Source organism: Centruroides vittatus, unplaced genomic scaffold, assembly GCF_030686945.1.
Source record: "Centruroides vittatus isolate TY-2023 unplaced genomic scaffold, ASM3068694v2 contig_991, whole genome shotgun sequence".
In the NCBI taxonomy this organism is placed as follows: Eukaryota; Metazoa; Arthropoda; class Arachnida; order Scorpiones; family Buthidae; genus Centruroides; species Centruroides vittatus.
Genome location: NW_027122660.1, coordinates 1,881 through 17,606, shown reverse-complemented (window position 1 = coordinate 17,606; position 15,726 = coordinate 1,881). Strand labels below are relative to the sequence as shown.

Sequence of the window (15,726 nt, the reverse complement as noted above, 5' to 3'; positions counted from 1 at the left end):
TTCGTACTTTTTAATATACCCCCTTTCTCGTATCTTCTTTTGCATATTACGGTCTCGTCGATTTCCACCGTTTTATTCGGCTTTCCTATTTTAAACGATGTCGAATTACTTAAAGCTATAAGCATTACCAACCGTATGTGATTGGACCAATCGACTCCTGTGTTTTTGGATATGCCCGCCGCAAACGCCAAGGTCGTCGCCGTACAGTACATTCCATACATAGATATATCCATATAAACGACAGAATGCAACTACAAGAAATGTGGCCAAATTTACTTTTAAATGTTTCTTCAAAAGCAGAAGTCTTCGTTCCGCACTTACTACATCGCAAGAAACAGGTTTTTCTCTATTACTCCGATAATATAATTTGCATTTAGAATCGCACAAAATGCAAACGGACTCGGTCGGCTGTATGCCTAATTTTACAGTAAATTTCAATGCGTTATCGATACGGGGAGGCAAACCGAGCTGTAAAAAGTCGTTTTTCATTAACTTGTAGAAATCACGGGTAATGCAACTCGACCAAAATTCGTCGTTGCAACTCAAATCGGCAAAACTACTCATTATCGAACAATTAGCAATAAACTAAACGCCGGGAGGTAAGGTGGAAAAAACCACAGTTTTTTCTTAATTATTAATTACTTTTTCTTTATAACTTTTAGTATTAAATTGTAATAAAAAAAATAACGATAATTACTAATACTGGAGAAAATAATAATAATAATAAATAATAATAACTCTCCCGTGGTCACCACCTGGTCGTGGTGGGAGAGCTTAGTAATTTTACTGATCCACAGGGCAATGCAGGCTGGAGCATAAGCTCCTGGTAGGGACACCCATGCCAGTAAGGTCTATGGGGAGAAATGAAGCTAAGAGTGACCACTCTCACATTCTGTGAAGATATTTATTATGGTAATAACTAGATCAAAGTGTGATACCGGCTCGGACGTCGCCCGGGTTAACAAGGTCCGCGTTCGTGGGTTAGGCAGAGGCTCACGTTCGAAAAATAGGCCACAGTCTCCCTTGGTTACCGGTGGCGACAGCAGCACCGGCCCAAGCATGGCTACTGCAATGCCCTCAACAGATGTTAGCAACAAACCCAGCCTTGGTGTTTCTGTTGCAATGCATCCACAGACCACAAAGGCTGGAAAACCACGCCAACGAATAAAATGGACAGTAGAAATGAACAAGTTTATCATCCGTAGTTACTACACCATCACAAAACTCGAAACTAACATGACAGCATACAGACAACAACTACACCATAGATTCACACAACAGTATCCTCACCTCACTGTCACCGAACAAAAGGTTGTTGATCAAAAAAGAACAATTATACACAACAACCTTATTCCACAAACAACACTTGAACGTATCAAACAACAGGTTGCTGATCAAATACATCAACAGACAGAAACATCTAACATTAATGAAGATCATGTAACCTGTCAGGATAATCCAGCAACAAGCATTGATAATAACACACATACAACAATTACCACTAATGATACTACAGACATTTCCTCATCCATCACTTATAACATAGACATAGATTTAGTTAATACACTTTCACATATATTTCAGGAAACACTCACTAAATATACAGGCACAGATCCCACACAACGACCACGAATACCAAAAATCAACACGTCAAAGGAAGTAGGAAAAACACTAAATTACGTAAACACTCACTTACTACCACACTACATTCATTCAATTTCTACACTCGCAGACATTCATACATTAGTTTATGCTGGAGCAGTCACAGTAGTGACACACCATGGGCTGAAAGTACAATCACAGACAAACACACAGAAAACAAAATTCTATCACAAGCCTGCCTGGCAGAGAAGAATAGAAATACAAATAAATGACATTAGACAGCAATTAGGCAGGCTGACACAATACGCTAAAAACAACATAACACCCAAATTAAGGAAACAGCTCAAAAACATTTTCAAGAAAATAAAAACACACACAAAACATGAACATCACAACACACAGCATTACAGAATACATTGATACACTAAAACAAAAACTTGCTGCCAAAGCACGTAGACTCAAACGATACAAAACATGTACACTACGAAAAACAAACAAATAAATTATTTACAAACAATGAAAAACTCTTTTACAGACAAATTAATAACAAAGCAAACACTGATACACAGCACAGTGGCACACCAACAGAAGAAGAACTCACAACATATTGGTCTTCTCTTTGGTCCAGTGCTGTCACGCACAATGCTGATGCAGGCTGGATCGAGGAGGAGAACAGAAACTTGCACAACATACCAACTATGCCCTGTGTTGAAATAAACATACATGATTTCCAATACACTGTTAACAGAACACACAACTGGAAGACACCTGGTGTAGACAACATTCACAATTTCTGGTACAAAAAGTTTACATCACTGCACCAGGAACTAGCTAAACATCTAACACACATCATCATCAATCCACAAGACATGCCAAATTTTCTTACTCAGGGCATCACCTACATGAAACCTAAAAACAACAATACCACAGACCCCACACAATACAGACCAATTACATGTCTTCCAACACTCTACAAATTATTGACATCCTGTATCGCAACAAAATATACAAACATGTTGAAGAACACAACATTCTAACAGAACAGCAAAAAGGTTGTCCGTAGAAACCACAGGGGATGCAAAGAACAGTTACTCATAGATTCAGTCATTCTACGGCAAGCACACAAACAACACAGAAACATACACATGGCATATATAGACTACAGAAAAGCATTCGACAGTGTTCCACACAGTTGGCTGCTACATATTCTACACATGTACAAAATACATCCATCACTCATTGCATTCTTTCAAAACACTATGCAGCACTGGAGAACAACACTACATCTCAGGGTTAGTAACACTTCCATACAAACAAACCAAATTTTTATTAGGCGAGGAATATTTCAAGGAGATTCCTTGAGTCCTCTCTGGTTCTGCTTAGCCCTGAACCCATTATCCAACATGTTAAACAACACGCAATATGGTTACAATATCAGACACGAAAAAACAACACAGTTTACACTGTCACATCTCATGTACATGGATGACATAAAACTTTATGCATCCACACAAAAACAACTTCATCAACTCCTACAAATCACACATTCATACACCAAGGACATACAAATGGAATTTGGCCTAGATAAATGCAAAACAGTTCACATAGAAAAAGGAATCCTGAAGAAAGAAGATTTTGCACTTGGAAATGGAGACATTATTGAATCCATGGAAGAGGGCGAGTTCTACAAGTATTTAGGATTCCAACAGGCCAAACTAACAGAACATACACAAATAAAGCAAAGATTAATTAAAGAATACCAAAGTAGGTTAAATGCTATTCTCAGAACACAGTTAAATGCAAAACACACAGTTAAAGCAATAAACACATATGTCATCCCAGTACTCACATATTCTTTTGGAGTTATACATTGGACTCACACAGATCTTGAGCAACTCCAAAGGAAAACAAGAACAACACTTACTAAGCATAAACAACATCATCCTAAATCCGCCACAGAAAGATTAACCCTTCCACGTAAAGATGGCGGACGTGGCCTGATTGACATAGTTAACCTTCACTACAAACAAATACAGTCACTGCGAGAGTTTTTCTACAAAAAACAAGAAACATCACAATTACATAAAGCAGTAACTCTAGCAGACTCGAATAACACACCATTAAACTTACACTCACATCATATGGACACAACACAACATATAAAAAGCATAGACACCATTAAGCAATCGTGGGCTCGAAAGGCACTCCATGGCAGGCATCCTTATCGATCTGGCCCAGGATTTTGTTGACAAAACTGCGTCAAACAGCTGGTTAGCTCGGGGATGCCTCTTTGGGGAGACGGAAGGATTCATGATTGCCATACAGGATCAGGTCATAAATACTAAAAACTACAGAAAACACATACTCAAAGATGCAACACTCACAAATGACACATGCAGAAAATGTCACATCATGCCAGAAACTATACAACACATCACCTCTGGTTGCAAGCTCTTGGCACAGACAGATTATTTACACAGACATAATCAAGTAGCAAATATAATACACCAAGAGCTTGCAAAGAAACACAAATTAGTAGACATCCACGAACCATACTACAAATACATCCCACAGACAGTATTGGAAAACAACACGCACAAAATGTACTACGACAGAGCCATAATCACAGATAAAACAATTTACCACAACAGACCAGACATCACACTCATTGACAAACACAATAAAATCACATACATTATAGACATATCCATTCCAAACACTCACAATATACAAAACGCATGCACTGAAAAAATTAGCAAGTACACAGAACTCGCCCAGGAAATAAGGCATCTGTGGAGGATGGATAGGGTGCTTATTGTACCTGTTGTTCTCTCCTCTACAGGTGTCATACCACACACACTACACAAAAGCCTGGGCACATTAGAATTGAATAGAAACACATACATCACACTACAGAAGGCCACTATATTGAATACATGTCATATTGTGAGAAAATTCCTGAATACAGACACACACACTGATACACTTCTTTAATTTCTGTTTCGGTTACTATGCTTTGACTCTGGTTTGTCATAGTACACAGCCACCGGTGTTAACCGAGTATATCTTACTTAACTTAACATAATAATAATAATAATAATAATAATATATACATATATATTTACCGATAATAAATTGTGTAATAATGAAATATCGTAACGAAAAAAAACAGCAATTATTCAAATACGCAATTCGTCGCAACACTGCAGTAAACGATTCCAACTGGAAATTAGTCGATTTGCATAAAATTTCTCAGAAAGGAACAGAAATCACGTTGTAGATTATGCATTTGCATATTCGTTTGTAACACCCCTACATATTATTCCGCCGATTTAACTCTTGCACGACGTTACGAAAAAGCTCCCTCTACCGTCGCAGACATACACTACCGTCTCCGTTTCGAGGTTACAGGAAATGCGGCCACGTCGAACGCAGGGTAAAAACCGAAAAAAAAATCTCCACGTCTTCGACGTCTTGACTCTAGGGAAATAATTTTTTTCCCGTCACAGTCTCCAACGTAGAGAAAAATTTCCCCCGTCGCCATCGTAGAGAAAAATTCCGCAGTCTCCAACGTAGAGAAAAATTTCCCCCGTCTTGGATCCTAAGGTAACATTAATTAAATATAGAGTGCATCGAAGAAAGATTTCTAACATTTTGCTGATAAAGCAGAAAACTATACATTATGCTTTATTTCATAGATAAACAAATATTGAAGTTTACTTGAAAAATAATAACTGTACCTTTTAAATATATTAAGTGTGTGCGCACAGTATAACCTAAATACATTTAAATTTAAATTTAAATTTAACAAATTTCAATATATTAATCTTTTGCATATAGTTAGATTTTAATATTTTCACTTATAATTCAAATGAAAAATGATTTGAATTTTGAATGGAGGGAAATTGTTAACTGATTTTTTATGAACATTTTGCAAGTTTTTTATGATAAGAAGAGAAAAATAACACCTTACAGTACATCTCCTGGCATTATGTTTTTGTATTTTTGAAAATAATTGCCAGTTGAAAATTCAATTGAAAATAACTGACAGTTGTTTTTCATCGGAATCTGTAAAAATCAGAGTGGAAAAACCAGTTAACACTGGGCAATTAGCACAAATTGTGGATTTGATTAATCACTTGGCCGCGTGAAGTTTACCAGGTTTTCTTTACTTGTTTGAATCCCGAATATGGGCCAGTTTATAATAAAAAGTCCTTTCAGAAGGCACACAGCTTTCACATATTGCACCGAATTGCATCAATTAGTTCGCTTTGATAAAAAAAATCGAATGTAAAGTAATGCTGTTTGAAAGTTGAATATTTAAAATATCGTAACACCTAGCGATTTGATACATTTTCAGATAATAATAGGATAATAATTACAAAATAAGAACAAGAATAATAATCTTTAGCGCTTAACGAATGCTATAAGATGTCCTATATTATTGATCCTCTACCACATTGCTGAGTTTTAGTACTGTTAATAGCTTTTGACTTGATATATAATACAAAATAAATTTTTGTTTTAGTACCTGAAACATTGAGATAACTTTATTTATGTGTATTACAACATATACTTTAATATCTATACTAATATATAAAGAGGTAAGTGTTTTCGTTGTAACGGGTAATCTCCGATACTACTCATCCGATTTCAAAAATTCTTTACCAACATTTAGAATAGACTTCAGGGTGGACATAAGCTGTATATTATTTCGCTGAACATTCGTATAAATTAAAAAAAGATATCATCTAGATTAAGGCTTTATGTCTAACAGATAGCGCTAACTCCGCGCTTACGACGACCTAAGCTTGCTTTTCTGTGCAGCATTATGCTTTCTGTGGGGCCGAACAAAAGCAAATCATGTTCTATCTATATAAATAAAAATGTAATGTCAGTTTGTTCCTACCGATTCCTTTGAAATTTTGACACAACGTTGCATTCGAATACGCAGTGTTTTATATAATATACGTGTCGAAATTCCCACCACTGGGGGAGATAGACAGGATTAAGGCTTATCGTGAAGGATTCCGCTTTTATTATACTATTTTAGATGCGGTTTTTTACGTTTTTCATTGAATTTTAATAGGGTATGTCAAGAGAATGTACACTAAGAAAAAACTATTCGAAATTCCCTCTCCACAGGGAAATGTTATATATTTATAATAGATACATTTTTAGCCACAACGCGTGGCCGGGTCTACTAGTTTTATTAAAAAGAGAATAAAAATTACGACTGTTAAATGTCATCTGACAAAACTACATTTACAACTTCATTGTTATTCGCATTGTTTTCTTAATCACACAATATTAAAGTGCAATATAATTAGTTATGTTTGTTATTTATTTTAATAGCTTTACTGATGTATTTAAATGGTGTTTAATTAGTAAACTTTAATTATTCCATAAAATTGTTATTATAAAATCAAGAACTAAAACAATATGGCTTTAATTTATAAACTGATGCTGATCAATAAATGTATGAAAAAAGCATCTTAAACTTAATACTATCGATCACATTACCATTAAATGTTTATCGGATACTTAAAACTGGATTCAGAGTTAAATAATTTATTTTAAAAATTGCGGTCTTTCTTTGCTCGACTTGTACTCTAATTGTAACCAAAAACAGACAAGCAAACACACTTCATTTTAATAAAATATTCTTTACAGACTCAAAAATTTTTGTCTTAGCTACTGTACCAGGATTCTTCGTAGTGTAGTAACAAATCTCAAACACTGATTTGGTGAATTTTTTCATATACGAGATATTTGTATTTATTTACTTATTACACATAAATCCATCAAACTTGATTTGCTAGTTACTTTTAATTTTGGTTTTGTGTGAGACGTGTTTATTCTACGCATCTAAGACTAATTTTTGTCCCTTACGTCCTTATTGAAAATTGTCGTACATGATAATATTATTTATTAGATCTAAAATATAAACAAACTACATGTGATTATACATATGTCCTCTTCGTATCATTACATACTGAAATAAAAATTTAGTAAATGATTTTAAAGAAATTTATTGACAAAAAATTACGCATTCAGATAGAATCGTTCGATTATTCAAAATTGCCAATTGAATGCTTTATAACCACTGTCACATTAGCCTATGAAAAAGATTTCGAAGGCTCACTATTTTTACAATTTTCAGCATACTTTTTCTGTCAATAGAGAACTTCAGGCCGTCGTATCAGCCCAAAACGTTAACGGCAGACAGAGGAGCGCCTCCATGTGGCAATTGTAGACGGTCGATAATGGCATACAATTCGTCTACAGTAGTGAGTATACAATCAATTAAACTTTTTAATAGTTTTTAGATTTGGGATTAAAATTATGACTTATATTATTAAAATAACGATTATTCAAGCATTTATAAATAACATTGTAAAGGAACACACGATTTTAATCCAAAAATTATTTAATTATTTAATACTTTTTAATGTAATGTTATGTGACCATTGAATCTCTAAAGTTGTGTTCGCTTTTTCTTTTTTTTGTTATTTTTGTACAGTAAGCATTTAATTAAAATTATATTTATAGTTTAGTGATGGGGTATTACTCTTGTCGGATCGGTATGAAAGTATGGTTACCGACATGGGTAGAAGGGAGGCAAACCTTTTTTGTCGGTTAACGGGTCAATGACCGCCCACTGTCTAGAATGGTTAATTTCTGTTGGATGGTCCCCAGAGGTCGGGATTTATAATGCCGATTTAGTGGGGGACGTGAGAGTGAGATCATCGATAAGACAGTAGCAATATCCGAATAAATGACACTATTTAAACAACAAACCAAGAATCATTAAATTACAATTAAAACTACAATACAATGTATGACCGCGAGTCTATCCTAGCCAATTCATTTCACCTAGAATGGAAACACTTCTATTACACCATACCGAGGTGCTAGCTTAACACCCGAGCAAGAAGTGTTTAATTTCAAGATGAGTTCAGTAAGAGAATGTGTGGAACGAATATTTGGGGAAATAATTCGGATATTTGCTTTTCTAGATTTAAAAAAATATTTGAAATTGTATCTTCAGCCTGTTGGTAAACTGTACATTGTTAATGCACTACTTACAAAATCTCATACATGCTTATACGGTAATTAGATTATTAGTAATTAGATCAGATTATTTTAATTGTTTACCCCCCAAATTGGACAAATACTTAAAATGTAATCAATAAATAAATAAAGAATTTTGTTAATGTTACGTTAGGATTTAAAATGGCGGTCGGGGAAATTCTTCCCTACTTCGGAGAATGCGACGGGGAAAAAGTTTTTTTCTAGAGTCGAGACATCGACGACGTGGGGATTTTTTCCCCGTTCGGTTTCTACCCTGCGTTCGACGTTGCCGAGTATCCTGTAACCTCGAAACGGAGACGGTAGTATGTAAATTTGCGACGGTAGAGGAAGCTTTTTCGTGACGTCGTGCGAGAGTAAAATCGGCGAGAAATTCGTAATAGTGTTACGAACGAATATGCAAATGCATGATCTGCGACGTGAATTCTGTTCATTTCTGGTCAATTTTATGCAAATCGCTAGTTTCCTGTTTGAATCGTTTACTGCTGTGTTGCGAAGAATTGCGTATTGGATTAATTGCTGTGTTATTTTTTTCGTAACGATATTTTATCTGCACACAAATTGCTATCTGTGAATATTTATTATTATTAATTTCTCCAGTATTACTAAGTATTGTTATTTCTTTTATTACAATTTAATCCTGAAAGTTAGAGAACCAAGTAATCAGAAATTAAGGAAAGATCGTGTTTTTTTCCTCTCCTTACCTCCCCGCGTTTAGTTTATTGTCAATTGTCCGATAATGACTAGTTTTGTCGATTTAAGTTGCAACGACAAATTTTGGTCGAGATGCACTTCCCGTGATTTCTACAAGTTAATGGAAGACGACTTTTCGGAGCTAAGTTTGCCTCCCCGTATCGATAACGCATCGAATTTTGCTGTAAAATTAAGCATACAGCCAACCGTGTCCGTTTGCATTCATTGCGATGAAGATAAGAAATGATTCATATGTCAGGTGAACGACAGATCAGAAAACACTGTGAATTGGATCGTTCGTAAATACGTGAATTCTGACAGTACGATAATAACGGACGAATGGAAAGGATATATGCACATTGACGACATAGAAGGAGTAGCGGTCGAACATAGACAGTCAACCATTCGAAAAATGTCGTCGACCCCCAAAAAAAAGATCATACTCAGAATATCGAACAATCGAAAAGTGAGTAAAAAACTCCTCTTTTTGTTGTTTTTTATTGTTTATAACAGTTAAAAAAAACCGCGGAATCTGCAGAGAAATTCAAGATGGCGGCCGGAACCGCGGCCATCTTGAATGCAGGGAAAAATTTTTTCCCTCTCGCAGTCTCTGAAGTAGGGAAAAATTTTTCCGGCCGCCATTTTAGATCCTAGGGTAACATTAACCAAGAATTTTTTCAATTTTATAATTTTTTTTTTCAATTTCATAAAAATTATTTTTCAAATTTACGAAAACTTTTCGCAATGTTACATAAATGTTTTTTCAATTTTTATTCAAAATTTTCAAAATTATTTCTAATAACGCTTTTCTCTCTTTTTTTTCTAAATCAAATTTGCTTTTTCGAATCTAATTTTTATGTTCCAGTTTCTGTCGCTCTTTATTTAATTGTTGTTGTTCTTGTTTCAACTGATGCTCTTGGTCTTGCTTGCTTTGTATGAGACGTAAAAGTTTTGTTTTCTTTTTCGTGACATTTTTATCTAAAAATAATTAGAAATGTAAATTTAATATACAACTCTTGTAATAATTATAATATAAAAATTTTTTATATTTACCACATGGTAACTCAGCAGATTATGATACTCTTAAAAATGTCATCGCTGCTTCTCTGACTTGCTGCCTAGAAATGACTTGTGGTGATGATTTCTCAGATGTTATCTGGGCCTCATATTTTAACTCTCGTTTCTTGTATAAGTTCATTACGTTCTGTAAATTTTTCTTCTGTTCCATATGTTCGCAAATTAGCTTCATCATTTTGAAAAGAAAACTATGATAAGCTATTTTATGAACACAGCTATAAAAATTTTATCGACACTTTACGCCATTTGATAAAAAATTGAATAATTAAATAATTTCTGGATAAAAATCGTTTGTTTCTTTACAATGTTATACGTAAATGCGTAAATAATCGTTATTTTAATAATATAGGTCATTAATTTTAACCGAAACACAAAAAATTGAAAAAGTTTAACCGATTATCTACTTGCCATTTAGACTAAGCAAACGTCTAGAATGGCGAACGTCTAGAATTTCTAGATGGCAGAGCTCGGACTGTCCGCCGTTCACGTTTTGCGCCGATACGTGCGCAAAAATGCAACACGTCAAAGGAAGTAGGAAAAACACTAAATTACGTAAGGTAGGTTTTACAGCCTGTTACAAAGGTATAAAAACACTATAAATTTTGTTTTTAAAAATTTATTGTGAAACTATTACTAGAAATCTTATTTTTATAATTATTTTTATTATGTTGTCAGGTATTTTTACATTTCATAAAGCAGCATAAATTTTTTTCACAAATACTTATTATTTATATATTCAACATAGATCATGTTTAGCATTCAGGATTGAAAAAAAAGTTTTGAAGCTTATAAATAAAAAGAACATGTCAACAAGGCAAGCTGCTGCTGAATTACCAATAGATGTATTTCATGTGACTGTTTGGATAACTTTAAAAAACAATGACAACGTAAAATATTTAAAAATGAAGTTAAAACCACCTTTAACTGCCAAACACAAATCAGTGCATTTAAACTGGGCTAAAGACAAGATGGGATAAACTGAAGAATGGCGAGAAATAATGTTCAGTGAAGAGAAAAAGTTTAATTTAGATGTCCCTGATGGATTTCGTATTGGCATATTTCAAAGAGAGAAAGCAAAGTTAAAATAAGCCAGCAACATGGGGTTGGGTCTGTAATGATTTCGGGTAGTTTTGCAAATAAATAGGATGGACGGGGAGGTAAAACTAATTTAGAGTTTGTTGACAAAAGTATATTTATATTGGGTGCATTAACTGGAAGTCATAAATGATATTTTCAACAAAATAATGCTTTTATTCGTGTCTCAATGTCAGCAAAAAATTGGCTTAAAAAAAATAGATGTAATATTGACTGGCCTTCAGTAATCCAGATTTAAATCCCATTGAAAATTTATGGACGATTTTAACATCCATTGTTTTTGAATATGAGAAACAATATAAAACTTTAAATCAATTGAAAATTATAACAATAGATACATGAAATGAAATTAATATTGAACAATTGAAAATATAATCAACTCCATGCGTATAAAAATTTTGTAAGTAATTGAAGCCAAAAAGAGAGATACCAAATATTAAAAGCGTTTAAAATATATTTAAAATTTATTTTTATTGTAATTTTAGAAAGTGTATCTATACTTTAGTAACAAGTAAAAAGTGATAACTTCTATTATATTTATTAAAAAACAAAAAGCTTATAAATAAAATTTTTGTAATTGTCTTAAAACGTATAAGACTGTTATGTAATAAAAAATTTAAATAAATTTTGAAAAATCACAAAACTTGTGGTGTTCTTATAGTTTTGTAACGGACTGTATATTTGGGAGGCAAGATGGTTGTCTACTACCTTGTCATATTACTGTACAAGTAAAGTTGTTCTTTTCTAACATCTTCTATTGTCGACAGTGTAATAGGTCCGTAAATTTTCACATATACTTTTCAAGCACCTTTCGAATTTTCATACGCATACGGGTTTACAGCCACTACGTTCACTGAGTCACGTGATGATGTAAACAAGTGTTTCAACGATTTTTACTTTCACTTGAACCGTGAAACGTGTACTTCTGTTTCCGTACAAGTTTAACGTTCGAACTTGCGCTTTAATTTCTCTAACAATTTAAACATAAAACAATAATTATGCAAATTAACAAAAGCAAAGAATGTGCGCATATCCTAGTAAATCGACATTAGTAAAGCAGGTAATGTTAACCAACAGCATAAATCGATTTTGATGAGGAAAGTTCTGTGATTTTTTATTTACATCTGTTCGAATGTCGCACTATCAAGCAGCACCCTTAAGCCATTTATTCTTGCTGCTGCTGTATGAGTAAGGTTATTTGTGCCAAGTTTCAATCTATCATAGACAGAAATTTTGAATATAAATCTCGTAAGTACCTTTACCTTAATTACTTTTAAACAATTAGTAAATGATATAATTTCTGTATTTCTAATAAGCATGGTTAATTGTTTAACGCTCATAGTTTAAGCGAAAATTTGCATAAAAATATCAAAAAATAAATACTAATTTAAAGACAAATTGAATGATTATGATTTTAGATTTTTTTCACGGATTTATAAAATAAACTAGTGATGACAATGGATACGTTTGTAGAGTTTTAAATAAATTTCGAACATTATTCGAATTTGCTTTTACATAACAATTTTACTTCGCGCATACTTATTTAAATTACAACAGTAGCCGAAGATGATAAAATATTAACACTTAATTTTTCGGGATTTCGCACCGTACAAAAGTGCTAGTTGAAGGTAAATTTTTAGTCTTGATGATATGTTTAACAGATAGTAATAAATTTTTTACAGAATCTTCTAACGATGAGCATTTTCTTGGCGATTCCCCGATGTGCTTCATTTTTTTTAATCAATTTATATAACGTCCTAAATTCATAAGCTAAGAAAGAAATAAAAATACGTCGTAATGTGAATATTAAATTCATATTTCAGTTAATAAAAAAAAGTAATCAGAAAATAGAAAATATTGTTATTTTTTGAACAAATAGTTTATTGAATATTTAAGGATTCTGTCTATGCAAAATGAACTGCGACAAGAGTAATGTTTTTTCAATTGTTTTAGAGATAGGTACAGAACACAAATTTACACATGAATAGAAATTATATTAATTCTATTGTGATATGGATGCTTTAGATTTGCAATTAAAATATTATCTTTATCTTTTATTTTAAATAAATAATCTTATATTAACACAAACGTTTTAAGCATTTGTATTTAAAGTTTTTGTTTATTTTTCAGACATTTGAAATTAAACAAACGTTATAATGAGTGAGAAATGTGACTTTTGTTTTAAGTCTTTCTCTTTCAAATGTTCTCTTAATCGCCACAAGAGAACTCACGCCGGAGAAAAGCCATTCCAATGTGATATATGTAACAAATGTTTTGCAAGTAAATGTAACATGACTACTCATCGTAGAACTCATACAGGAGAAAAACCTTACCAGTGCAATATATGTGAAAAACGATTTAATCAGAAATCAAATCTGACTTATCACCGCAGATCTCATACAGGAGAAAAACCATACCAGTGCAATATATGTGAAAAACGATTTAATCAGAAATCAAATCTGACTCATCACCGCAGATCTCATACAGGAGAAAAACCATACCAGTGCAACATGTGTGATAAACGTTTTCCTCGTAAAATCGACCTGAAAATTCATCACACAAAGCATACAGAAGAAAGGCCTTATAAGTGCGACATCTGTCATCAAACGTTTAGATATCCCTCAGATTGTTATAAACACAAAAAAAAACATTGGTCTACTCTACCAAAAATATTCTCGTGTTGTTTATGCAACGCCGATTTTGCTCAGGAAGATAAAATGGTTGATCATGTTCGAGTGCATATTAATTCAGGCTGTCTAAAGTGTGACCGCCAGTTCTCATGTAAACAAAGCTTTTTAGCTCACGTTCTTCAACATTCTAAAGAGACTCCACGACTATGCGAAACTTGCTTTCACCCTTTTGCTCGGATTTCTGCTTATAAATTGTATAAAACGATTCTATCGTTTCCGGAAAGTGCATCATACTGCACGGATTGTGGATCAAAAATATAAATTGTAAAATATCTAGAAAATTTGAGTTTTTTGCCATGTTACACTATTCAGTCATATTTGCATTAAATTATCTGTAACAATATGAACAACAAATTCCCAGTACAAAGAGTAACACAACTTTTATTGTTTAGCAGGAGGCTAAGATTTTAATGTAACTTACTTTTCCTTATTCAAATATTATCAATTAAGCTTGAAAATTGTATTTGAACCACAACTTTTAATGTTAAATATTAAATATAAGATTATTAAATAATGTTTTATAAAAGTGTATAAAAACTGAAATTTAAAACAACTTGTATTTTACTTTTTATCTGTTTTTATATTTTAGTTGTACTACATTTAACAGGTGTGTTGTAAACGAATGTGATGTTACTTATGTGTATTAAAATACTTAATAATGATTCTAGAATTTTTACTTTATCAATAATATTTTATTATTACGTGTAATAATGCAAATGCAAAATTAAATTTTTAACATATTATTAAAAAGCAATATTTTTTATTTTGTAAATTAATATTTTCCTGCTGTTACATTTTTTTGTATCTTTATTAAATACTGCATAATTAGTACAAATAGCTTAAAACTTTTACAGAAAAGCATGCTATTATTCACTTATATCAGTTAGAAATCTGTACTGTTTAAAACAGCTGAATACAGACTGAAATTTTTCTAGATAATTTTTTGATGATATAAGTATTTGGCTGAAGAAAAAGGTTTAAATATAAACATAAAAACACGTATAGAATTACAGTTAGTGTGACTGTTCAAGTTTAGAGTGTATGAAAGAACGATTTTATTGATAACGGGAATAAAAGTATATTGTTATATATACGTGTTAAAAACTTGCTCCAAGTGTTTTCGGTTTTATTATTTTAAAAATGTAAGTAACAATTTACGGAAAATTTTGTAGATTATCGTGAGAATGAAGATACATGTAATGTGCATTTCGACTGTTTGCTTTCGTTTTTGTATCGTTTAATACGCATAGCATTTAAACTAGAAGTAGTTTACAAAATTATTTTAGTTTAATTCATTTTCGACAGTATCCATTAATTAAAGTATATCTACTGAATATGCACAATTTGATCGTAAAGTTAACACCGTAATATTTTAGTGCATTAAAGATAAGCAATTTCTTATTTAAAAAAAATTCTAAAATTTAAGAATATAATTTTTTGTAAAAAGATAAGTGTATTTAATTAGAATTTTACCAAC

At 32.5% G+C, this 15,726-nt stretch overlaps 1 protein-coding gene across 1 annotated transcript; it reads left to right on the top strand.

The window, feature by feature from the left end:
- The first annotated feature begins 13,715 nt into the window (after positions 1 to 13,715).
- On the top strand, positions 13,716 to 14,510 carry LOC136986108 (zinc finger protein ZFP2-like). Its single transcript, XM_067283573.1, has one exon. The coding sequence runs from the start codon at positions 13,716 to 13,718 to the stop codon at positions 14,508 to 14,510; it is 795 nt and encodes a 264-aa protein (XP_067139674.1).
- The last annotated feature ends 1,216 nt before the right edge of the window (positions 14,511 to 15,726 follow it).

Coding starts and splice junctions, on each gene's coding strand:
- LOC136986108 (XM_067283573.1), top strand. CDS start 13,716: ATGAGTGAGAAATGTGACTTTTGTTTTAAGTCTTTCTCTTTCAAATGT.